General features: G+C 41.9%; 4 protein-coding genes across 9 annotated transcripts in view; 1 reads left to right on the forward strand and 3 right to left on the reverse strand.

Annotated features, from left to right (window-relative positions):
- Positions 1 to 5259, forward strand: part of si:dkey-21e5.1 (potassium channel subfamily T member 1) — a 108093-nt gene extending 102834 nt beyond the window's left edge. For both annotated transcript variants that reach the window (XM_034691929.1, XM_034691930.1), the window contains one exon: positions 656 to 5259. In XM_034691929.1, the coding sequence (XP_034547820.1) occupies positions 656 to 776 (121 nt within the window). In that variant the 3' untranslated portion in view covers positions 777 to 5259. The remainder of the gene's footprint in view (positions 1 to 655) is intronic.
- Positions 5260 to 7653: 2394 nt separating this feature from the next.
- Positions 7654 to 12821, reverse strand: LOC117819261. The gene is made up of 6 exons (XM_034692538.1): positions 12652 to 12821; positions 11467 to 11565; positions 10158 to 10253; positions 9965 to 10045; positions 9790 to 9855; positions 7654 to 9705 (listed from the first exon to the last, which is right to left on the reverse strand). Exons 2-6 carry the CDS (start codon positions 11471 to 11473, stop codon positions 8516 to 8518), a joined length of 1440 nt encoding a protein of 479 aa, XP_034548429.1. The 5' UTR covers positions 11474 to 11565; positions 12652 to 12821; the 3' UTR covers positions 7654 to 8515.
- Positions 12822 to 12897: 76 nt separating this feature from the next.
- On the reverse strand, positions 12898 to 16328 carry LOC117818557 (leucine-rich repeat-containing protein 15-like). The gene is made up of 2 exons (XM_034691494.1): positions 16234 to 16328; positions 12898 to 13430 (listed from the first exon to the last, which is right to left on the reverse strand). Exon 2 carries the CDS (start codon positions 13399 to 13401, stop codon positions 12898 to 12900), a length of 504 nt encoding a protein of 167 aa, XP_034547385.1. The 5' UTR covers positions 13402 to 13430; positions 16234 to 16328.
- Positions 16329 to 17969: 1641 nt separating this feature from the next.
- camsap1b (calmodulin regulated spectrin-associated protein 1b) overlaps positions 17970 to 25160 on the reverse strand; it is a 36556-nt gene continuing 29365 nt past the window's right edge. For 3 of the 5 annotated variants that reach the window (XM_034691416.1, XM_034691415.1, XM_034691417.1), the window contains 7 exons: positions 22755 to 25071; positions 22416 to 22552; positions 22119 to 22333; positions 21776 to 21878; positions 21538 to 21650; positions 21151 to 21269; positions 17970 to 20191 (listed from right to left, as the gene is read on the reverse strand). In XM_034691416.1, coding sequence (XP_034547307.1) covers positions 19895 to 20191; positions 21151 to 21269; positions 21538 to 21650; positions 21776 to 21878; positions 22119 to 22333; positions 22416 to 22552; positions 22755 to 25071 — 3301 coding nt within the window. In that variant the 3' untranslated portion in view covers positions 17970 to 19894. The remainder of the gene's footprint in view (positions 20192 to 21150; positions 21270 to 21537; positions 21651 to 21775; positions 21879 to 22118; positions 22334 to 22415; positions 22553 to 22754; positions 25072 to 25160) is intronic. The other 2 variants (XM_034691418.1, XM_034691414.1) reach the window with 2 other exon arrangements.

Raw genomic sequence — 25160 nt, forward strand, 5'->3', positions numbered from 1 at the left:
GGCAGAAACCTCCAGCAGAACCAGACTCATGTTAGACACACATCTGCTGAGACCGTGTTGGGGCTGAAAGGAGGGATAGTGGGAGATATGAGAGAGAGAAATGATAGTGGTGAGACAGATAGTAGTAGTTTTAGCAGCTAGAGTCTGGCACGTGACTCAGAAGAACCTACGAGACAAGGAAGCTCAGGGACTACAGAAGGGTCTATGGTTAGTGACTTTAAAGGGACAGGGAGAGTTAAAGTAAGTGACAGGCAGAGAGAGAGGAGAGATAGGATCCTAGTGTGTCAGTTCTTTCAGTAGTCTAAGCCTATAGCAGCATAACTAAGAGCTAAGAGCTGGTCCGAACTATAAGCTTTATCAAAAAGGAAAGTTTGACGTCTACTTTTAAAAGTGGTTGTCGTAAATAATTAAAGTAAACACTAACTGAGCAGTATCTAGTATCTGTATCACTCAGTGCTTCTTTAGCCAGCTACTACTTTAGTTACATTACATGACAAACCACACTATCAAGTCATCAGACCCGCAACATGTGCATCTCAAATTGCGAAAATACACATCAAGACCGTGGCACAATAAAGCATAAACTTGTTTCTTCTTGCTCAGTTAGCTTTCCCTGCTGTCAGATAACAGGATGATGTTGATGTTCTCCTCACAGGTACTTAATCCGGTCAGACCCGCTGGCACACATGCCAGAGGACTCCCAGGTGGGACAGGCCCGCGGCACCAAGAACCAGCAGGACTTTGGCACAGAGACGAGGGACGAGACTCACCTCTGAGAGCCCCTCAGTCCTCCACACCCCGACCCTTAACCTCTGAGCCCCACCTGGGCCGACAGAGATGGAGGCTGGCTTTGAACAGTGGTCCATCGTGAATGTGCATTACGTGTCTCTCAGCCTCAGAACAGAAATAATCAACGTGTGAAAAGACGGCCACGAGAGAGCTGCTGTTTCCACTGAGCTGCTACAGGAGGATGCATGAAGAGTGCCTCGTAATCCAACCCGACTTCCCCCAACGCACCTGCTGTACTAACACACATCACCCTCTAAGGTTTGGTCAGTGTCGTGTTAGTCTCTGGATAGTCTGAGGAGGTTTTTGCGCACATACTGTACAGGATATCAAACCATGATCTCACACAGGGGTGAAGTTGCCCTCCTGCCACGACTCTGACTCCCTCTTGTCTTCTTCCTTCCTAAACTCAGAAAGAACTGAATCTCGGGGCAACTCCACCCTCCCCTCCATCTTAACAGTCATGTTTTCTACAAAAGAAGGCGACAAATTTCTATTTCTTCAAACATTTTATGGTTAAATTACTCTACATGTGCACTTTTCTTAATTTATTACTATATATCTGTTTGTTTCTGTCTCTTTCTAAATCAGACAAGTTTCCATTTTCTTTATGAGCACAAACTTTTTTACGACAAACTGTCATCTGTGAATAGACACACTGTAGTGGCACTTTTATCCGCCATATTAGAAACGTTAGCATTTCTCTCTTTGTGTTGTTTTGGACGTTGATTTTGTTAAGTAATTTGTTAAACGGTGAATATTTATTACTTACTTTGCTGCTCTAAGTGTCCAAAATCACATTTATTTGTTTCCTCTTTTTGCTTTGTAAATATTTTATAATAATTTAAAATAATTTGTAAGTTATGTGCCAAAATTCACCCTTTCTGTGAGATCTTTTTTATTTTTAGTTAGAGCCTGATTGATAAATGAGCCCATCAGAGATGAGTCAGCCAAAGCCAACGACTTTTCAGAGAATGAAGGCTAAATGAAAACGAGATGAAGTGATCGTGGTGGTCTAAATTTATTTAACGTGCATACTTCAAGTTTACCCAAAATGTTCTTATTACTGTTTGATGCGTATTAAAAAAAAAAACAAGTCTTATTTTTCTAAACTGTATGTTTTTGCTTAGAAGAAGATAGAAAATATATTGTTATATTTTAATTTAACATGTTTTAATCCTAGTCTGTGTAAAGCATGGACGTAGTCTCTGTGACAGTACCCATTGGTTTAAGCTGACTGAACCGCGATTTGAGGAGCCTGGAAACAGGCAGAGGTGGGGCTTAGACTGCGGCAACGCACCCACCTGTCAGTCAACTAAGCCACGCCCCTAATTAAGCAAATTAATAATGATGTATAGCTTTTATATAACCTTAACAGATTAAAAAACTCACCCGTACAGTTTGAGTAATTTAATGAACGGACACTCGAGAAGTTGCAGTTTCACATCGGCTTCACTTTTCAACGTCGGAGGATTCCTCATAGTTTGTTACTTTTTAAGTTGCTTAACATCTCCCTCAAACTTGTATTAACCACCTCACTCTATAATAAGACGGTTTAGAGGTTTGAAACTTTACAGTGATGACTGAGAGGTATGACACCACTCTCACATCTGTGTGAGTTACATGAAGCTCGTGCCGGTCGTGCCGTGTAAAAGTCCAGACAGTGGAAGCAGGGGGACACGAAGCAGCACCACTTTTATTTTCTTTCTTTCTTTGTTCTGCACAAAAATGTTTAACTTCAACTTCAGCCTTTAAACATGCGCTCTGGTATGGTTAAACTAGCTGTAAGGCTCTATTGTACGACTCGAGTCCAAAACTCTGACTTGAGTCCAGATTTTCAGGACTTGTGACTCGACTTGGACTTGAGCACTGATGACTCAGACCAGGGGCGTCGCCAGGAATTCTGGGCCCCCTGAAAAGATATCTCAGTGGGCCCCATCACCAACCCTACAAAATATAACATTACTGCTATTATACTGGTTTATTTGCAACAAAAATATGCTTAAAACTATCCTGGTGAACTTACTCAAATCTAAGCTACACATCAATATATATATATTTTAATTTCTTCAAATGTAACTGCACAATATTGACCTTCAGACTGTCCAACAAGATTATTTGAAGCCAAGTGATTTGTTGAATAACAACACAGGGGCATTATTTGGTGTAATCTAACCTCATGAAGTAAAATAAAACTCTAAAAACCTACAGTTTACTTTCAATCAGATTTAGCCACACTCGATGCTATGAAATTATGACAATTCCCACTTTAGGCATGAGACGCACATCTCACAGAGCTGATAAAACCAGTCGACAGGAAGAGACTCCCCTTTTTTCCAGAAAGGAATTCTGAATTTTTGTTATTTATTCAGACAATTTTAGTTATTTTATTGCAGTTATAACAAAACAAAAGAAAATCGTTGTATAAAACACATTTTATTTCAGGCCCATTAAGGGCCCCCCTCCCCACTTGGGCCCTAGGTAGTCAGTCTCACTTTTCCCCCCTGACTCAGACTAAGACTGGAGAATTGACTGCATGTGAACTCTGAAGATGCAGATGAGGACTCAGACTTATTTATTAATAAATACAGTTTGATTGTTTTTGTTAGTTTCTTGCAAAGAGAGATTGGACTCAGATTTTAGTTGCACATACAATAAAACAAAACAAAACATTGCTGCTCAATAACAAGAGCCAAGATATAACAGTTAAATTCAACAATAAAACCATCCACTAACTTTAGTGACAACGAATATGCAGGAGGAGCCAGAAACCCTGACAGGCTTGTCGAGTGGCCCTCATGATAAAAACATTCAACAATAAGACAAAATATTCAGGGAGTTGGGACTCAACTTGGAGTCTTCTTTGAGGACTCAGACTCACACTAAACACTAAAGACTCAAGACTCGACTCAGACTCAGGGTTTTGTGACTTGAAAGCAGCACGGTTATAAGGAAGGTGAATTCTGTGGCAGCCCAGACCAGCTTTCCCCCTGCTTCTGATGTTTAGGCTAAAATAACTGTGGTGTGATAACAGACAGATGTGAGAATGGTTTCAATCTAACTTCAGTCAGGAGAGATAATGAGTGTGTTTTCCAAATAGTTGAACTGCTTCTTTAAAGAGTCCTGATCAGAAGTGACCTTGTTGATTTATTTTTCTGAAGTGTCATCCCCAGTGTTGGTTGATTTTGTTTCCTTTTGTGAACTTAAGTTGGTGTTTAAAACCCCCTCATTGTGATCCTCCAGTTTAATAACTCCTGACAAAGTGTCCATGCAGCCGGTAGCTGAATTGTTTTGCACGGACAGCGACAGAAAAAGTTTAATCCCAGATCTACTCGAGCTGAAAATGAAGTGCTCTCCTCTTGTGCTCCTGCAGGCCTTACTCTGTGTACAAGGCAGTGTCAGTATGCAGCACTTCATCCTGATTTATCATTCCTCTGCTCTGTTCTTGTTCACTGTAAATATGAACTTTATACATCAATGTCTGCCACCTTTCGTTGTTTTAAGTTGGTCTCTGTGTGATAAAAGTGAAAGAGGACTTGAACTATTTTTGCACTAAGCTCTGTGGGGATGTCAGGAGCAGAACAGCATGACCCTTTAACCTGAATCTGTGCAACACAGTGGACAGTATTCAAACATTCAAACGTGCAGTATCATGTCATGCCTTTTGTTGTTTTGGTTTCCCTGGTAGGCGTCTGAAAAGCTGATTTGGGTAAGCTAACAATATATGAAGTGAATGATGAAGTATTCTCAGATGGAAGGATCTCTCTCAGAGATCTGCTCTTTAGTTTGTTTTTGAAGAATCAGCATTAAGCTTTCTTTGTGTTAAACAGTGTTTGTGTTTTGCAGCGTACGACTGAGATGTACTGTTGCTCTTTGCTCAGCAGCCCCTCAGAAGTGTCAGTTTACAGGGCAGGAGAGCTGAGGAGTGAGAGACCACGACGAATGATGTAATCAATGTTGGGATTCACTCATGATCATCGTCCTCGGTCCTCACGTGTGACAAATCGAAACACTCCACAAAGATTTCACGTCAGACCTCCTCCTGTCCATACTTACAGAAACACACGGGGCATGTAAACTCTATCAGCATGTTTTGATATTCAAGCTTGCCAAGAACGATAATTTTTGTACATTTAGCAGGACATTACGTGTGATGTCCCACAACTAGAAAACCCATAACTAATCAACTGCTTGCAAGTTGGAGCCATTATTTGATACTGTGTATTTCTATGAATGGAGCATGCATGTTGTCTAGGTGTTAACCAAAAGCAGACGTATCATCTTTACCTCCACTTTCTGTTTTGAAGTCATCGTCAAAAAGGGGTTGATCCATTTTGTACTATTTCTTATGAGAAGCGAGTGTACTTGGACATTTAAAATACGAACAAATAAATGCTGCATGCAGCCAGAGAAACTCAACGACAGGACATTTTTATTTCCTCACTGACAACTCAATAAAAACGAAGAATCACATGTTTGTCGATGTGTCACTTTTCAATGAGTTCATCTACATCTGCTGTTTGATTACTTACTGCTTTCATCACACTCATCCTCTTTAGTCAACAAGTAGCATCAACACAATGATCACAGTAATGCAGGGAGCAGGCTGCATGTTGAGATGTACACAGGGTCAGATTTCATACTCCCTCTACTATGATACACTATACTACACCAGAGCTCTTATTTTAAAGGTTTTACACACATCACAGGTCTAAGGTCATTAAAAAACAGCACCATAAAGCTAAAGAAGACTTGCCTGCTCACTTAATCCATGCCATAGAGAATGTAATAATCATGTTTATATACAGCGGTCTACGTCAGGCAATAGATGTTTTTTTAATGAGGTTTGCACATTAATCACTACCTTAAAATCAAAGAGTTATAGAGCCCCATTAAAGGTGACAAAAAGTTACATAAAAATACAAAGACAAGTAAATTGAGGAGAATAAGGTCGTTAAATTACAAAACTGAAGTTTAGTATTGTTTAGTATTTTAATCCATATGATATTTTTACCGGAAATAGAAAATCAGCCACCTTCACCAAAATGAGGAACATGGAGCATCTTCTGAAGTTGTGCTTCAAGGTAGAATAACCAAAGACTGAAATTACAACTTAAATTATTGTAGTATTATCATACAACTTTATTCTTTATTCTAACTTATTTTCTTGTTTTTGCTGCGTAAAAATACAAAATACTTTCTTCTTGTAAAATCACATCTTTATTTTTGTAGATTAATGACATAATTCTTTTTATATTAACACTTAAGTCTTGTGATGTTGACTTTATTCTGTAATGTCACAACTTGATTCTTGTATTAGTATAACCTTATTCTTGCAGATTAACAATTTAATTCTCGTAATATTAACACTTCATCCTTGTAATATTAGTTAATTCTTGTATTATAAGATAAGATAAGATAAGATATTACTTTATTGATCCCCCGGGGGGGAAATTCAGTTGTTACAGCAACCCAGACATAAGTACAATCAAGAAAGAAGTTTCAATTATCACAAAATAAGTACAAAATAAAAATAAAACAAAAATAAAACAAAATAACATAAAATAAATAAAAAATAAAATAAAATAAGTAAAATAAAATAGATAAATAAAGCTAGAGTACAATTTAGATATATACAATGTTACAGATGGAATTTAAATTAAATAGAAGTAATTACAGGCAATATTAAAAAAAAATGTTTCAGTAGTGACAGGTTGACATGGTGTGATTATGGTTGGTAATGACAAATTAAGCAATAAATAGAAAGAATATTTGTATGTAATATGACCATGGGTTGTAGTTAGAATAGTAATGTAATATAACAAAATATAATATAGCAAGATAATTATATAATACAGTAAATTATACATTATAATGCCAGCAGCAGTGAAGAGAGAGTTCGGGATGGGATGATGGAGTGTGACAGACAGAGCAGGGATGTTATGGATCTGTTCATGGGGGGGGGGGGTGTCAGTGGTCAGCATGGTGCAGTCTGTGGCCTCCGTTACTGTTTAACAGTCTGATGGCAGTGGGCACAAAGGAGCGCCTGAAGCGTTCAGTCTTGCACCGTGGTGGAATGATGCGCTGACTGAACGAGCTCCCCATCAGCCACAGCTCATCATGGAGAGGGTGAGAGGGGTTGTCCAGGCTCGCAATTTGTTATTTCAACTTAAATTCTCATTATATTATGACTTTTATTCCTTTAAAGCTGCTGTGAGTAACTTTTGATTTGTATCGATTTTGGCACCCCCTTGTGGACAAAGTGATACTTCTTATCTCTAGTCCTATGCATGCAAAAGTATTGTTTTCAACAAAAACATTATCCTGTTGTCTTCTTACAGTCAAATTTATGACGCAATGTGATTATTTCCATGAAAACAGTCAAATAAATGCTGTTTCTAAAGTGAGATGTCAATCATCCGGTCTGACACCTACCCCCTCAAAGCAGTTTCAGGCATTAAAAATGACAACAGAGCAGGCATCGGTGTTGTTGCTGATGGTCTTGTTTGCTTTTGAGGGTCATGAAGAGGCATCAGTATCAGTTTCAGTCTGTTTCTCAGCCAGTTCAAAACTCCTCATAGTGCCTTTAGTATGAAGACCTAAGTCTTGTATATTATGACTTGACTCATAGATTTCTGACTTTACTCTTGTTATAATAAAACTTAATTCTTCTGATTGTTGAGGTGAATGAAGGCTGGAGAGACATTTCATAATGAGCAGAATGAGACGGCAGACTCCATTCTGATGACTTTTATTCAACAGACTGTTTCTTCGCTTATCAAGCGATGTTGTCTAAGTTTCCATACAAAGAAAAATTGCATATAACATTTTTCATAAGAAATGACTGTTTAAATGACCAAGCTAATATTTTTCCATCATCATAAACAAATCAGAGACAATCAAATAAATGGGATTAACAACAAGGATGATCTTCAAACTGAACCTCGAACAATAACTCACTTTAGACACACAGAGCGGTGGAAGTCTGAAGAGTATGAGAGGAAGCAGAGAGACGGACTCTGCTCCTATTTATATGAATCATTTCATCAGGCAGCACAGGTGTGTGTGGTGCTCCTCTCCTCTCCTCTATACAACAATGCGTTTTCTTTCCTCACTGTTGTCACCATTGCTCCACTGAAAATTAGCACTGTGACAGTCAGTGTGGTCAAACATTAAACAGGCCGAATAAACAAATGTTCTGAACATACTAGTGAATAGGTGTGCTCCCTTTTTCTCTGCAAACATCAGCTACTGAAGACCATTGAGTTGAAACCTCAGATTTATGTAGCCGCAAACACACAGGGGAATTGACTTGCTTATCATAATACTGCAACACAGAGTAACAGCACAGCACACACCTCCTGACACAAGTATGAATCATGACTGCAGTCTCTGGCATGGATGCAGCACTGAGAGACAAGAAGGAAATCTACTGCAAGACGTTGTGTTGCATTGTGGGAAATGTAGGAACCATTGTGAAGTTAGTGAAAGACATGATTGAGACTGTCTGATTTCTAATTTTGCTCTAATTAGAGGTAATAATCTCTGTGTTTTACTCTAGCTAAGAAAGCAAATTAAAATAATCTTGCAAAGTGTCAAAAAAAAAAATAATGTAGTTAGTTTTATGATGGATTATCATGGACGTTTTTACAGGTACACATCTGTGATCCACTGAGTGACTAAACTAAACGGTTTCATGTTATACGTGTACACCACTTGAAACTCTTTCCTAACGCCTCTGCTTGTTTCCGTGTGTCTGCCTCCACCTATCTCTGGTCCAGCGCCCGTTGTTCTGCACCACCTCGTGCAGCAGGTCCATGAAGGCGTACTCGTTTCCAGACAGCAGAGTTTCATCATCTGGAGACGCACCACCGGAGGGCGCCTGTGAGCTTCTGTTTGCCTCCCTCTGTCCACTGGTCTCAGCTCGCTTTGACTCGTTCCTCTGCTCTGCCTTGTTGCTGCCTCTGCTGCTCTTCTTTGTGCTCCTCTCTGCAGGTTTTAGGTCTTTACTCCGCCCAGCTTTATCTTTATACAAACCCGGGTTAGTGTGTTGGTCCTGGATTTTGTCTTCTTTCTTTGGCCTCTGAAAAGTTGCATTTACCTTTGGTTTGGAGGACTGAGGGCTGCACAGATTCATGTGAGCTGGATTCATTGTTAAGCACTCATCTTGTGGATTTTTCCCACTTCCTTCTTCTGTTTTGGCCTCTCCAGAGTCCAATGGATGCTTCACTTTGTGGAAGTCTTTCTTCAAGTCACCCTGGAGCTCTGGTGTCAGGACTGTGAAGACTTCAGTCACCTTTTCTTCCTCTTCTTCTGTCATTTTACATCTCGTTTGCCATTGCATCGCAGTCAGGGGCCAGGTGGAGATTCTGCTCATAACTTTATCCATCACTGATCTTTCATTCTGACTATCTTTAGACTGTTTGTCTGAATCCCCTGGACTGGTCTCATTCTGGTTTGCACCGATGCTCAGATAAGGAACAGTGTCAGCATGTGGAGAACTACAGAGAGGGTTTTCATCAACGTCTTTTTCAGCATTTCCTTCAGTTTTCTTTGTTGGATTTCCTGTCCCTGTTTCTTCATCTAATTCAGTTTCATCTCCTGGTTTTGGAGCCTTTGTCTCACTTTGAAAAGTCACCTGATCTTTCACAGGTGCACAAAAAGGCAACGTAGAGAGAATAGCGTTAGCCGACTTAGCTCTGACTCCATTAAAGGCTCTCCTCCATCCTGCCTCGGTGTCAGAATGATCGTTTTCATTGTGTCTTGTCTTTTCAGTCTGATCCAGAGACTGGCTCGATCTGCTGCTGGTTTCTCCAGCCTCATCTCTTCCCTCTTTCCCGGGTGTCACAGTTTTGTTGCTGCGATTCCTTCTGTGCACCACCAGGAAACACACCACAAACAGAAGAGAGGCCAGGACCGCTACAGAGGAAGAAAACCAAATCAGTGCGTCTCTTAAGGAAAGATTTTTTAAACAGAAACATGGTGAAGAATATTTAAACAGACCTATCACAGCAACGAGTGTGCAGACAATATTTGTGCCCGATGATAGTTGTAATGTTGCACATGTGTCTGTAAGGAACAACAAACAAATGAAGCATGAATATTATTTTTTTAAAAAGGTTGCAACATTAAGTGATTCTGTTTTTCAGAGCTTCTAAAATCAAAAGATGGCAAGAACCAGGAACAGCAGTCTCTCCAGTGGGGGGAGGTGAAGTCCTGGGTGGGTCAGAGGGTGTAGGATGGTCACTGATCTCTGTCACTGATGGAGGAGGGGTCACACAGGTTACTAAAGGAAACATCAGGCATTCAAAGCACAAGTTACATGGAAAAAGTTTGGGGGATTTTTGGAGATTGGGAAAAGCCAGGAATACCAGTGGGTGTGGACACAGGTCTGGGTGGATCAGAGGGTTTAGGATCGATAGAGACTGACACCTCTGTCACTGATGGAGAAGGTGTCCAATGAGTTGCTGACAAAAACAAAAGACAGATCAGAATGATAGAAAGCTGCTTGAGTTAACACAGCACTCTGCGGTGCCGTCTGTGACGCGGTGGTCTTATCTCATTGCAGATTTTGTGAATAGACAGTATTTATATAACCCTTGCTCTGGTCTTCTTACTACTCTAAGCACTTTGACATTACATGTCACATTCACACATTCACACATTCACACATTCACACATTCACACATTCATACATTCATACAATCACACATTCACACATTCACACATTCACACCACATTCATACACTGTTGGCAGAGGCTGCTATGTAATGCCCATCAGACCTAACTAATCCCATTCACACACTGAAGGCACAGCCACCAGGAGTAGTTCGGGAGTAAGTGTCTTGCACAAGGACACTTCAGCCTGTGGACAGCAGGACCTGGGATCAACCCCCAAACCTTGCAGTTCTGAGATGACTGACTCTATCACTGAGCCACAGCCGCCCGTTGTCTTGTGTTTGTGTCAGTATCATAAAATCCACAATGTAAATCACAAAGTAAAAATACTTGTATGAATTACTGAGGAGTTATAAAATCATTGAAACATAATAGAGCAACTTTAACCCAACTGACCAACTTATGTTTGAAGCATCGTGTTTGGGCATGTGGCATTAATTTTAAGATCTGAACAGCAGTTTGACATTTATAAAGGCAGATATTTAATCAAGATGTGGGCATATACCAGACTCTACACACGGTGGTGCTGTTCACAAAGAACTCCTGTAGTCTTCTATGTCAAACAAAAAGACAACAAATCATTTAGTTTCTTTATCTAAATTCTAACCGATGAATGATCACAGTGCAGGTTAATACTTTAATATTAGCTCACAGAAATAATAAAACAGAGACTTTAACATAATCAAATGTTAAATATTTGAAGAAAAGTATTTATGCTGAGAAAAAGTTCATAATATTACAGGAACTGAACTGATTGTTGTAAGTTAAAATGTGTCAAATAATCTGAATCTCACTACAAGCTCTGTTAATCACAAGTGTGACGTTTTTAAAATGTGTTCATTAAATATTATCAGAGCACATAACAGAGTGATATGAAGAACCATGCACTTTTTCTTCAGTCAAAACACTCAGTTCAACAGAGATGAACAGAAAGACTGGATTGATGGTCCCCTAAAACATCTTTTGAGATGAGTGAAGAATCTTAACAGGAACAAAACTCACCAAACATCCCGGTCTCTGAAGTTAGTGTTGTGACGGTCTGAGTGAGGTGAGTTGGTCCAGGAGGGTCAGAGGTTTTTGTCTCTGATGATGGAGGTGTCACTAAAAGGAATGACAGAAACACTGAGCACAAAATCCCTTTGATGATGAAGACTTTTAACAACCTGGTCGTTACACATGCAGCAGTGTGAAGGATGAACCAGGGAGTTTTGAGCAGGCTGAGTTTAGACATGATGACATTTTCAAAAACTTTTGCTTGGAATAACAACATAGATACTGTGCAGACATTATGAATATAAGTTATAGGGGGAAATATCTTTGTTGTTATGATGCAGAACTCAAATATCAAACAGGAAGTGAGAGAAAATCAGTTCAACTGAGACACTGACCTCTTTGAGTTTCTTCTTGTGTTGTGTGTTAATCTGCAAACCTTTCCTGAATTTCAATACATTTTTATCTACACTTGAATAAATTAGAATAAATATTCTTATCATTATTATTATCATCATAATTATAAAAAAGTATTAATATTTATTTTATGTTTTTTTTTTTATCATAAATATATATTCATATATATTTTAGATTTGTTTTAAATACAATATATATAAATACATTTTTAAATTTTTGACAACACTTTTTTTATATAAAAATGTATTCATGTATATTTTACAAAAAAAGTATGTTTATAAAAAATATGTATGTATAAATATATATTTTATGATAAAATATTTTAATAATATAATATTTCTAAGTTATTTTTTAAGTTATATGTTTGCCTATTTTGGACAGGCCAGCTGAAGAGAAACAGGAAGTGTCCGGAGCAGAGGAAGACATGCAGCTAATGGTCAAAGCCAGTGGAACCAGCGACCACTACAATGAGTACAATAGCCTCTGTATATGAGTTGTGCACTCAAACCATCAGGCTAAAGACGACCCAGACCTAGCTTTATAAATACAATTATTATTAAAATTATTATAATAGAATAACCACACAAAAGTGTGAAGAGTCTGTTGTGGCTGCATGTGTGGTTGGTTTTGATGAAGAGGTTATTGTTTCTTTTGCTGGAGAGAAAACAGATATATTCAAACAGATAAAATCAGCACACACATTATTTTTTCATATCCTGATGGTAAAGTTGCAGAATCTGAAACATCTAAAAGAAAGTAGAGCACAGGAAGCAGATGTACCGGTGGATGTTGGGTGGATGTGAGTGGGTTTAGGTGGGACAGTTTGTGTCTCTGTTGGTGGTGTTGATGTGGGAGGAGTCACACACACAGACACATTCCACACAGGTCTCCCCCTCAGAGATGGAGGACTCTCACAGGTCACGAGTGATGGTTTGTTTAGACAAGATCTGCTCTGAAGGTCTGAGAAAAGAAGCATGAGACTGTTCTACATGTACTTAAATCACAAAACACACAGCTGTGTTTATTTCACAAACCTTTCAAGTAGTCTACAAAGTCCTGAGCTTCACAGGAACAGTCCCAGGGGTTCCCATCCAGACTGATTCTAGTGGACCTGAGAGACCTGAAGACCTGAGGTGAGACCCAGGTCATCCTGTTGTCAGACAAGTCCAACTCAGCTAAGCTGGTCATGGAGCTGAAAGTGTTAGGATGGATTTCTCTGATCGTGTTCTTGTTCAGACTGAGCCTGGTGAGGTTGATGAGCTCACTGCACATGGACACATTCAGGACTGTGATGTGGTTCTCTGTCAGGCTGAGCTCACTGAGGACACCGGACAGACTGAACCAGTGTGGGTTAATGTGAGTGAGCTGGTTCTGGTTCAAACTGAGAATTGTGAGGTTCTGGAGAGATCTGAAGGCCCCCTCAGCGATCCCTGTGACACCAGCGCCCTCGATCCTCAGCCTGGTTATCGAAGAGAGGTTGTCACTGCGGAATACAGTTGAGTTTATCTCCCCGACATCCTTCAGGGCCATCACCAGGGAGGAAAAACCGGGACTGAAAGCTGCAGGAACAGCAAGAGAATTAAGAAAGGCTGTGAATGAACGAGGGACGTGAAATTAAAGTAAATAAATGTAACACCTTTAACAGGACTCTTTTTAACTTTGTTTTTTTTTTACTTATTTATTTATGATGTGTTTTTTCAGGTAGTTTCCCTTCTTTAGACCAGACACAGTGACAGACCGTATCAATAGGTAAAGATGAGGAGCTGTCTTGGGTAGCCAAACTGCAGCGGCCACATAAAATGCCCAAAGAAAGTTTTTTTTCTAAAAATCCATATGCAAAAAAAAGGCATCAGAAGAAATGTGAGGAGTAAAAAGTGGGTCAAGATACAGTATGTAGCAAAAGATCCAGCCCCGGAGTCAAGCCAGCAACTGCAACAACAAGGACCACAGCCCTCTGTGCAAAGGTCAGTACTGATGTCATTGGAGTGACAGTTCCTTTGTACTTTGTACTTTTAAAAGTATTATGACCTTTATTCTGCTCTCTCACAGAGCAGCTTCAAAGTCCTGCCTTTGCTGCCATCTAGTGGTAATGTTTTGTAATGCATCATCACAGAAATGAACTTCTCTGATGACATTAAAGTGAAAGAGATGAGATCAGAAATGCACCAACTTCCAGTCCAGGGATGTCAATACGACAGAGAGGTTCTGCTCACCAGATGATATTTACTGATCATCAGAGTGATGCAACAACTCTTCACAGGATGTGCTCTAGTTATTTTTCATATGAGCTGTAGTGATTCATAAACCACTAGGAGTGTTGTGAGCCTGCAGAGCATTAATATTTAATCTTATGTCAGACATTCTTCTTATCTAAAGTTAGATGTATTTTCTATATGTCTTAACATTTCCGTCACTACAGACTAAAACCAAAGATCTTAATCCGGGCATGCTCACAGACTCTGATCTCATCTTTGATATCCACACCAAGACTTTCTCCAGATCAGTGTTTTATCTTGCTGGACTAAGACAGGGGTTCCCAAAGTGTGGGCCGGGACCCCCTGGGGGGTCGCAAGACACCAATGAGGGGTCGCGAGATGTCTTCCAGATTTCCTTTTTTTAAGTAATCTAAATTGACTTATTTTACCCATTGTTGTAAAAATATAGACCAACAATAGGAGTCACATTTGAAATAAAACCCTGCAAATAAGTACATTTCATTAGTTTTCTGCCTTTATTTGTTGCCAGATAAAGTCCTAAAGTTAAGGTAGCTAACAGTTAATTAACAAAAGGATCAATAGCAGCAGGTTAATTCACAGCAGCACAGGAAACACAGCCACTTGCGCATGTACTGATTTTGAAGTATAAAGTAAATGAAGTATGAAGCAACAGTTAACCACTTTGAGGGTCTGTGTTGGGTTACAAGTCTTCGGCACCTATATTTTGGGGAACCCTGGGCTAAGAGAGCTTGTGTTCCCCAAAAGACAAAGAAAGGCTCGTCCAGATTTTGATTTCACATAGGGTTGATCACTATAAAGTTCTTTAAACCAGACTTCCTGAGAGAATGAATCAGCTGCAGCTCATTCAAAAGTCTGACTGGGATGTAAACATGGGGCACCTGAACCCTGCTTTAAAACCTCTACACTGTCTTCTAGTTTGAAGTGTTCTTCATAGAATAAAAGTCAGTGGACGGTACAGTCCAGGAGTTTATTTCTGGCATGTTGAATAATTTTTAACCACAGGAGAACCTCGTATATGATGACTCGAGTCAGCAAACTACAGCCCAGAATGTTGTCTAAACATGTTGAAGCGGCCTGTGGCCACTACGCTTCCTGTAACTGGAACTGTACATGCCTTCAGAGGTAGGCTGTGCTCCAGATGAAACTATTTTGAAATCCAGACTGAATATATTTCTGTTTTCATGTCCTTTAAACAAACCCAACATCCTGCACTTTTTTTTACTGAGCTGTAGTTTGAATTGGATCTTATAGCATGACAGATACATGGTGAGACTTTTAGATAGAATTTAAGATTTGATTCTCTTTTACTATAATTTTAGATACTTTTTAAAATCAATATTGTGACATTTTAAACCTCTATTTCAGCTTTTATTTTTATGTTCACCTTTTTTTGTGCATTTTTATTAGATAGGACAGCTGAATGAACAGCTTATTTAAAGTTGTATAAATTAAAATAAATATTCTTATCATACTAATTATTATTATATTTTAAATTATAAAAAATACGTATTTATATATATATTTTAATTTATATTTTGGGGCAATTTTTGAAGAGAAACAGGGAATGTGGGGAGTAGAGAGTGGGAGTAGACATGCAGCAAAGAGTCGTAACTTGGAGTCAAACCAGCGACCACTGCACAGACTGTAGATTCTGTATACGGGGCGTTGGCCTGAGTCACTGGGCTAGCCAGCACCCCCCTTAAATATACTTTGATTCGTGTAAAGAACTGTAAGGGTTGCCTTTGTGTGTGAAAAGTGCAGTTCAAATAAATTTGTCTTAACTTGCCTCCTGTCCTCTTTTGATTCATATGAACAGACCTTTATTTCACCTCACTTTTGTTCAGCTTTTCATGCGTGTTTGATGTTTTATTGATATCTGAGTATCCTGTTTACCTCCCCGTCAAAGCACTTTGTGAAGCCAGGTTTTTAAAAGAGCTGTGTTAACGAAGTCATTTCTATTTCCCTTTTTTATTACCACCAAATCGATCAATATCAACCTCTACATTAACCTTAACCCATATCTAATTTTGTAGATACTGTGTTTAGATTCATAAAGCACTTTGTTCAACTGTGGTTGTTTTAAATGTTCTATATAAATAAACTCTGACTTGACTTTGGTCCTTACCTTGAGGTATGTCCAGGCAGAATAAAATGTTCCCTTCTCCGTAACAGGATCGACTCAAACGCACATTTAACAGACACAAAACGAGAAAGGCAACACCTGAGGGGAGACAGAGAAACCCTCGATCACATTTGACTCCAGCATTTCATCAATCTCTCCATTTTACAGCCCTTACCCTTCATGGTGACCGATCTGATCGATGCACGTTTACAACTTGAACTCCACCTGCAGTGACAGTGCAAGGGTCTTGTGATCACCTGAACCAGCAGGTGTGAAAAGGAAACACTGTTGTCATGGCAGATCAGAGGTTTGCTATGGTTATCAGTGTTGGCATTCAGGCACTGAAGCAGCAGTCACAGTTGGGTAGTGGAGTGTGAGGCGTTGGCACTCAGGGAGGCCTCAAGATGTTTTGTTGCTTAAATTAGACACAGAGTGGATTTGGAGGAGACAGTTCTGTTTTCAGATGAGTTTTGACATCAGTGTCGGTCAAAGGTGGAAGGTAAAGAAACAGTCCTGTGAAAAGATGCAGCGTCGTTAGAGCTGGGCAATATTGAAAAAGATGCTATCACAATAATATTTTTTATATCGGTCGATATCGATAAGTTTCACAATAAATATCAAATCATTCTTTCATTTCATTTTAAAGGCAGATGTTGTTCTCCTGAGTGAAAGTTGGAGAAACCAGACGGTTTGTTAGCTTGTATCTGGGATTTAGTAGTTTAGTAAACGGCCGAAATATCTTCAATAATGAAGTTTAGTAGCCTTTCTTGTCGAGCGTGTTTTCACTCTACTTTGAGCTGGTAAGTTTTGCATTTTCTTCAGTGTTGCTGTCGCTCGATTCAGCTGTGTTTACATTCAGCTCCAAACCTGCCTACCTCTCACCCTGCGACATGATTGGCTGTTCCATGCCGACTTCTTCTTCGGTCTAATGTTGGGTGGGAACTAGCGTTTAAGACACACTAACACAAACTTCCCTTACAAGTGGTTGGGGGTGTAGTTACAGGTTTAAATATATCAGCGTTTTATCCATGGACTGTAATAATATGGACGTGGTATTTGTGACGTCACACATCTGTTTCTGAAACGCTGTTTGGAGGTCAATCGTAAGCGGGAGCCATATTGCTGCTGTTGAGCGATTGTCAGGTAAAGAGGCAGAGTTTGAGCCTCCTAGCCAACAGCTACAGTGTTCCCGCCTGTCAATCAAGTCAGCTGTGCCTCTCATTGGAAGACTCTTAATCTCAATATATCTGAAATAATTGCTGGTTTAAGAAAAAATTCACCCCCTTACAGTGTGTGCCGATCAAGAAATGAGCTATCCAGACTACACTCTTTTTTTGTACCAGGCTGTAAACATGTTTATTTCTGCTGGAAAGATTGTGTTTTTTTAATTGGTGTGTATGTGGTTTCCGGTACTTCTGGAGCCAACCTCAAGCAGATCCTCCATGAACTGCAGTTTTTAGCACTTCCCCATTGGACTCATGTTTTAGACCGGAGGTGTTGCTTGGTTTTATCGTACAGTCGATGTATTTACATTGAGAAAATAATATCACGATAATTGACGTTATATTGCCCAGCCCTAAGCGTTGTGTCCTGTGAAAAAGAAATGTGAAAAAACTAAAGAGAAAGACTGAAGTGATGTTGATCTGGTGTGTGAATATAATTCTGTGTGGTGTCTTAAACTAAACAAAGAAAACAAACAGTGAGGCTCAAAAATGGACGAATGAAGTTGTGAGAAAAGATAAAATGAAATGTGACTTTTATTCACTTGAAAATTTATTCTGTTTCAGTGCTTCCATTTGTAAAATAAATAGATGGCATGGGATCAAAGATAAAAATCAACAAGATGAAAAGTACACTAGTGTAACAAAAATGGTGACCAAATGCCGATACAATCTTTTAGTGAACATAAAAATACACACACATACAATTAAAGATCTGCCACCCAAAAACAAGTCACAATGCAGCAAATGAGAAATCAAGTATTCTGTTTGTTTTTGGAGACAGCAGTAGTATCAGATCAGTTTTCAATCTTAGCGTTTGGTTTAGTTTCCACGATTAACGGAGTGCACTACAGCAGTGTTACTGATTGGTTTTGATGCCCGTTGAAAAAAAGGTCAAATTCCCCAAACAAACAGAAAGTAAAGTGCTCGTGCAACACTTCTGGTTGTTCTCCAGGCCAACAAACGGTTTTTAAAAAGCACTTTGAAGAGACAGAGAGAAGAGAGAAGAGAGACGACGACGACGTGGCAGTGTTTGTCCACACCTTGGAGGAATGTTCTTTAATGTTGGAACATAATCGAACCACACACACAAACCCCCTTTGTGAATATATCAAATACTGTCATTGGGACCGGTTACAGCGCAGCACGGAGACACTCTTCACAACAAGAGTGTGCGTATGTCTGTGTGTGTGCTGCTCACGTGGTTAAAGATGGGACAGGCTGACAAAACACTGGAGGAGGAGGAGGAGGAGCAAAGAGGGAGAGGAGGAGGAGGGAGGTTTACATTGCATGACAGAAGCCGCCGACAAGTGTTCATGAGTGCACCTTTATACAGGACAATTCAAGAGTGCCCAGTGGAGAGAAACACAGCTAAGCTCTAAACATCAGAGAATTCTCGTTATGATGAAAACACATAACATCAGCTCAAACTCTAGATCACATTGCTTTAATCATAAAAATAAAACGCTAAAAGAAACAAGAGAAGCATCATTTTTGTACCAAAACCTATCATTGACCCTCTTTTAGCACCCTCCAGAAAAAGGATGACCCAACAAATAAAAGATTTCAAAATAATCCTTAAGATTTTTTTTCTTTTGTTGTTTTTTTTTTTGCTATACACATATCCAGTGCTACACGATCAGCGTTTAAAAAGCGGTTGAATAAATAGACGATAGTACCACGATGCGTGAAAGGCCAAAAGATGTCCGAGGGAGACCCGAGCAGCCTCCCCGTGACAAAAGAAGACGACAGTTCAGAGCAGCAAGATCCCTGGTGAGGCAAACTCGGTAATGCCAGCCTGATTTGACGGTCCACGCAGGAAGAAGATTGTTGTTTTTGTTGTCCTTAAGGGTTGTAACAAAGGTCCCTTTGCTTTTGGATTGTTCCGCGACAGATTCCCCCGGATGTCCCTCTCCTTTAGTCCCAATCCGTCCGATAAAGGAGAGGTGTTTCCAGAGAGTTCAAAGGAGTTAAGTGCTGCAGCTGAGCTCTCGACCATGACAGTGCTGAACTAATAAATACTTCATGTAAAAAATGAACATCCACCACGTATGAGAGAGAGAAAGAATGCCACATGCTCGAGTCGTGGTCATGGTAAAAAAAGAAAAATCGGAGCTGGACTGGAAGCAACCTGAACAGATCACACTGAGATCACAGGAAGAAGAAGAAGCAAAGTCAGCCGGCATTCCTCTTTTTGGAGCAAGCACCGTTCCCTCAGACCACCGCTGACACTCACACAGACACACGCACACATACCTTTCCTCTCGTTTCTTGCCTTAATCAAGCCTTGATTCAGGTGACCACATGTCCAAAAATCTGTGGCCTGGGTTCTCAAGCTGAGCAGGGCGTTGAGCTTGTCTGTGGGCATCGATGCAGTCTATTCAGGAAACAAGCAAGATGAGGAGAATATGATCCGGATGATAAGAGGGTTTCAAACCAGCCTGTTATTTCCCACTTTTCTTTGGCACAGTGCCTCTCTTGGCCTGCCACAAGTGGTTGTGGATGGTCAGAGCGTCCACACTGACGGACACAGTCTTGGCAGGGATGACGGTGAATTGCTTTCGGTCCGAGCTGTACTTGTACAGCTTGTCGATCATCTTCTTGCTGATGCTCTTGGGTCCGGTTCCCGTCAGCTTCTGGATCTCCTCGGTGTCGGGGAAGTAAGAGTAGAGCGCCCGGAACTGGCAGCCACCATCTCGAAACAGGATCATCAGGTGGTTGGACTCACACTTCTCTAACTCCTGTGGGGGGACAGAGTATAAACACAAGAAAGAAAGCTTTAGCGTGACACTGAGACGTTTTAAAGATGTGTCTATCGGGGCACCGTTGTTTGTTTGAATTATACAAAGTCAGAAACATCAGGAGGAAGAATACAAGTCCAGAAATCTCAATGCATTGAAATCTACAGTGATTTTCTGTTATTGAGAAAATAAATACTGAAAGTAAAAAGTATGTCCCATCTCGGCGCCAAAAATATTTAAACAGAGAGGTAATAATGACCTTTTTTCAAGAAAGCAACACTACTGAACCTCGGCTCAGAAGACACTGATACCTCTTTTTGACCAACACGAACCGGGTTGTGTTTCCAGGCTGGCTCAGAGCTGGTTGAACTCGCAAACCAACACGGCACCCGTTTGTTTTTCCATCCGCTCAAGCCCGTGGAAGAGGCACGACATGACGTCAGATTTAAATAAACTTTCCCTCACAACAGCAACGATGGCAGACAACGGCAGCTTGTCTCCTTGGCCAAACAATGCTTTGTCCTTGGAATCCATTAGTCTTTTTTATTTCTTCGCTGCAGGGTAATGGCAGAAACACGTTTGGTTTGTGTTTTTGATCACGCCAACCCCTCCCCCCGCCCTTCGCCCCTCCCCCCTCGCCCCTGACGTAGGCGGTTTGCGGTTCTAGACCAGCAAAGAGTTGGAGACGCTCTGGAACCGGTTTTCCCGGTTCACTCGCAGTCGAAACACGAAACACCGGTTCTCAATTAAGTGCAGGCTCCGAACCAGCCCTGAAACTGCCTCGGTCGAAAAGGGGTATGAGTGTCACAAGTCCACGGTGTGTACGGCGCAAGCTACTTTGGAGGAGTTCTTACAGAGATTTTGACAGCTTGATGAAAAAACTATTAAAATTTGACCAAATTCATCAAAACACGACTATGAAAAATATGTTAAAGTAGATAACTTAATCCATAACTGACCTCCAGGATCTGGTTCTTCTGCGGCTCGTTGACTTTTCCAGCCAGGCAGCAGTGAGAGATTGCATTGTGGATGATTGGCTTGTTCGACTTGGCACTGGGCTCCTTGAAAAGTTTGGGACCTAAAAGGAGGAAAAACCACAAACACCACAGAAGAGAGAAAAGAATTAGCAAGACAAACGAGGACAAATTAAACAGAATGATTTATTTGTTGCGTTTTTAAAAATATGACGAGCAAAGATGTCTAACAGGCCATATTACGGAGTAACACTGTAAGCAGACCATATGAATATTGTGGCACCAAACTATGTGTGCATGAAATAACAACAGTTGTGTCCTCAGGCTAATCTATCTGACAATAACTGAGAGAAGTAGATTGAATAAGCGCACCAGTATACTCGGCCATGGAGGTGATGGAGGATGCAGTGGAGCCGTTGTCCCAGTCTCTCTCTGCAGTCCGGCTGTTGTTACGGCTGCCTGGAAACGACTCAACAGAGTCACAGCTGGAAGACGACATGAAAGAAGGGAGAGGTTGAACAGTGAGGAAGACGAGGAAGAGATTTATTCTGTCAATCTTTGACATCAACGACACAACAGTAACCCTAAAATTAAGTTGCGAGTAATGTACCGCTGGGATCCGGCCCCTCCAGAGTTGACGCTGTCGGCCTCGTTGGTCGCAGCAGAAGCCAGGGATAGACTGGAGCCTGACTGAGCATTGCTCAGGTTGTCGGCTGTGTGAAACAAGGAGGGAATATTGAATCGTTTCATGAGGAACACAGCTTCATTTACCTGCTAAAAACAGTGAAAAAAGTTCCTACATTTTTGGTCCTTAATCTATAATCTGATCCAGAAAGAGTCCAGAAGAAGTTTGAGTTAAGGGTTGTTGCATTCATGTGTATTCACGATTAAAGGAGGTGTAACTAAAGTAAAAGTCTTATCTGCATACTGAACTGATAATACATAAATCTTACGTGTGGAAGGGCACTTGGAGAAATTGTCGCTGGAGGACTCCTCTCTGAAGACGGACTTGGGTCTGTGTTTCTGCTTCGGTTTGGGAGTCTTTGGCTTCACCAGGCCTTGCTCTTCAAACATCTCCTGCTGCTTCCTGCGCAGATACTCCTGTTTTATCAGTTCCCGCCTCGTCTTCTCCTCCTCTTTACGCAGGCGGTCCTCCTCTGCCTTCCGTCTACATGAAACCAAACATTAATTTAAGTGTCCCTCAGAGAAAAATGTGTGAATACAATTATAATTTTAGCAACGACTGTTACCTGGCCTCGTCTCGTTTGAGCTCAGACTCTGCCTCCAGCTGTTGTTTACGGACTCGGGCCTCTTCAGCTTTCTTCTGCTGCTTCAGCAGGAATGCTGCTCTCTTCTTAGCGAGTTCATCCTCGGCCTTCTGCTCATCCTACAGAATGAAAGAACAATTTTAACATTCCCTGTACACTCGACAACTTAAATCCAAACCATCTGTTGTCAGTGTAAACAATCGTCTCTTTGTCTGTCAGTGAGAGAACATAAAACAGTTCAGCTCCTTTAAAAACATCAAACACAACTTTGTGTCAAAGACCCTCAATGAATGAAAAACATTTTTCATGTGAAGTCGTTACCTTGAAGAAAAAGCCCAGGACTGACTTCTGCTCTCCATCCTCTCCTTCTGTCGTTCTGTCCTCAGTAGCCTCCTCTTCGTCAGGATTTTTCAGCCCTGACAGGTCGACCTCGATCAGGCTGCCTTTGCTGCGCTGTGCCTCCTCTACTGTTATGGCCTCTCTCCCTGAACCTCCTGAAGAGCTGAGCTCAGACTCCCTCTGGTTGCTGGACAGGCACTCGTCAAAGGACTGTTCTTGGGGAGCTAAGGCCGTCAGGTCCACTCGGGTCGGCAGGCGTATGTTGGCTTCATCACGGAGCCTGAAGTTAGCGCTTCGGATGTGTCCAGAGCCCGGCCTGTCGATTGTCTCTGCTGCTGTGGGGGTTCTGGGGCTGTCAGGCTGCTCTGTCCTGGGGGACCTGCCCCCAGCTAACATCCTTGCATGTGGTAGTGTCTCTGAGCCGCTCTGGGTGGGGGTGAGGGTCCTGGAGGTCTGCCTGCTCTGCTCCTTGGCAATTTTAAGCTCTGATGGTTTGGACCTGGAGCTCCTGCCTGAGCTAAGCTTGGGGGGTTTCCTGGCAGGAGGGGTGCTTGTGTTGGAGACATGCTCCACAAAGTGGTAGCTCCCTCCAGCCTTTGAGTCGTTGTTTTTGTCACCGGTGAGAGGAGGGGGAGCTGCACCAGGGGGGGACTGTACATTCTGCTTCATCAGTATGTCCTGCTGCATGGACAGCTGCATCATCTGCTGCTGGATGCTGCCGATGGCCTCGTTCAGCAGCTCGATGGAGCGGCTGCACTCGTTCAGGTCCAACTCTTCTTCTAGATGGAAGCTTCCACCGATCCCTTTCCTTTCTGCTTCTAAGGCACCTGGTGGGGCGGGTCCCTCCACCTCTTTGTCCCCCTTCAGGGCTTCCACACACATATCGTCTTTACTCAATGGTCCTTTCTCCCCACCGTGCTCATCTTTAGAGATGTCAGCTTTCAGGGGGTTGGGTAACGTGTCACTCTTGCCTCCACCTTTCTTTACAATGTGCAGGAAGGCTGCCTTTCCCAGCTTCTGCCTCTGCCTCGCAGACAGCACCTCCATCTTCTTCTTCTGGTGCTCGATGGCACGTCGCTTCTCCTCCAGCTGCATTCGGAGCTGGACAATTTCAGAAGCCAGAACATTAGGACCACCGATACCTTCGCCTGTTCGAGCGAATCCTCCCAGTGGTGATGAGGGGCTCTGGTCCCTCTTCAGCCTCCAGGAGGACGCCAGGGGCCCGCTGCTCTCTGATCCATCCGGTGTGGTCCTCTGGGAACTAGAGGCACTGGAGCGCAGGTCGTGGTTGCTGCCGAAGCGTTGCTGCTGGGCTTTACGCTCGGCAAAGGAGGTCATGCGAACGCTGCCACTGGCCATGCTGCTGGCCTGAGAGTGTCCACTGAGACAGGGGCTGGAGCGTCCACTCCCCCCATTCATGTCTTTGTCCTCGTGCTCTTTCACATTCATGTCATCTTTGAGTTTGGCTGATTCTTCTTCTTCATCCTCCTCCTGGTTAAAGGCTTTCCTGCGCCAGTTTGGGTCTTTAGTCGTAACAGCTTCATCCAGGTCATCTTCCTCTTCATCTAGGTCTTCCAGGTCAGCGTCCAGGCCCGGGCCACACTTTGGTTCTTCAGAATCTGAATGCAGGTAGAAGCCCCCTGCAGGTTCACTGGACGAGGGGTCCACACTGCTGGTAACAACAGGTCGGAAACCTTCCTGATCCTGTGGAGGCTCCTCTGACAGATCGGCCTCCTCATCAGGCGGCGGAAAGGTTTGGTTTAGGTTGCAGGGAGCTTTCCTACGAACAGCAGACGTAGATCCATCTCCTCTCCGTAGAGAGCCCCTACCTGAAGAGTGAGGTCCCTCACCACTTTCCTCCTCCTTGTTCAGGTATACAGACTTCTCCTTAGCCGTTTTGAGCACGGCAGGCATCAGCGGTTCTAGGTAAAAGCTATCTGTTGCAGGTTTGGACTCTGTGGGAGGTTTGTGTCCCACAGGGGCAGCTGCTTGTGTCCCATCAACTCGTTTAGAGACGACAGAACTATCAGTCCTGGCGACTGCCACTAGAGTTTCCTCTTCGTCCTCAATGTTGACATTCCCCAAGAGTCCGTGGCCATTGACTCTGCGCATGGCTGCCTGCTGAGGCTGCTGAGGCTGCTGGGCAGGAGTCTGGTGTTTTGGCGTGGCAGAGAGGACATTGGATGCCAGACTGTCTTTACTTATGGTACGAGCCAGGCTCACACTGTCACCGGATGCCACGTCTGCGTCGCTGTCTGTGGCCGAGTGTAGAAGGAAGGGACTCATTGTCGACAGTGGTCTGCAAAGAGAACACAGAAAGAGTGATATAAAGCTTGAAATACAGAGTGTGTGTAAATCTCTGCCTTCATATCTTCATAGCAGTTATTG

The sequence above is a fragment of the Notolabrus celidotus genome, chromosome 9 (genome assembly GCF_009762535.1).
Source record: "Notolabrus celidotus isolate fNotCel1 chromosome 9, fNotCel1.pri, whole genome shotgun sequence".
In the NCBI taxonomy this organism is placed as follows: domain Eukaryota; kingdom Metazoa; phylum Chordata; class Actinopteri; order Labriformes; family Labridae; genus Notolabrus; species Notolabrus celidotus.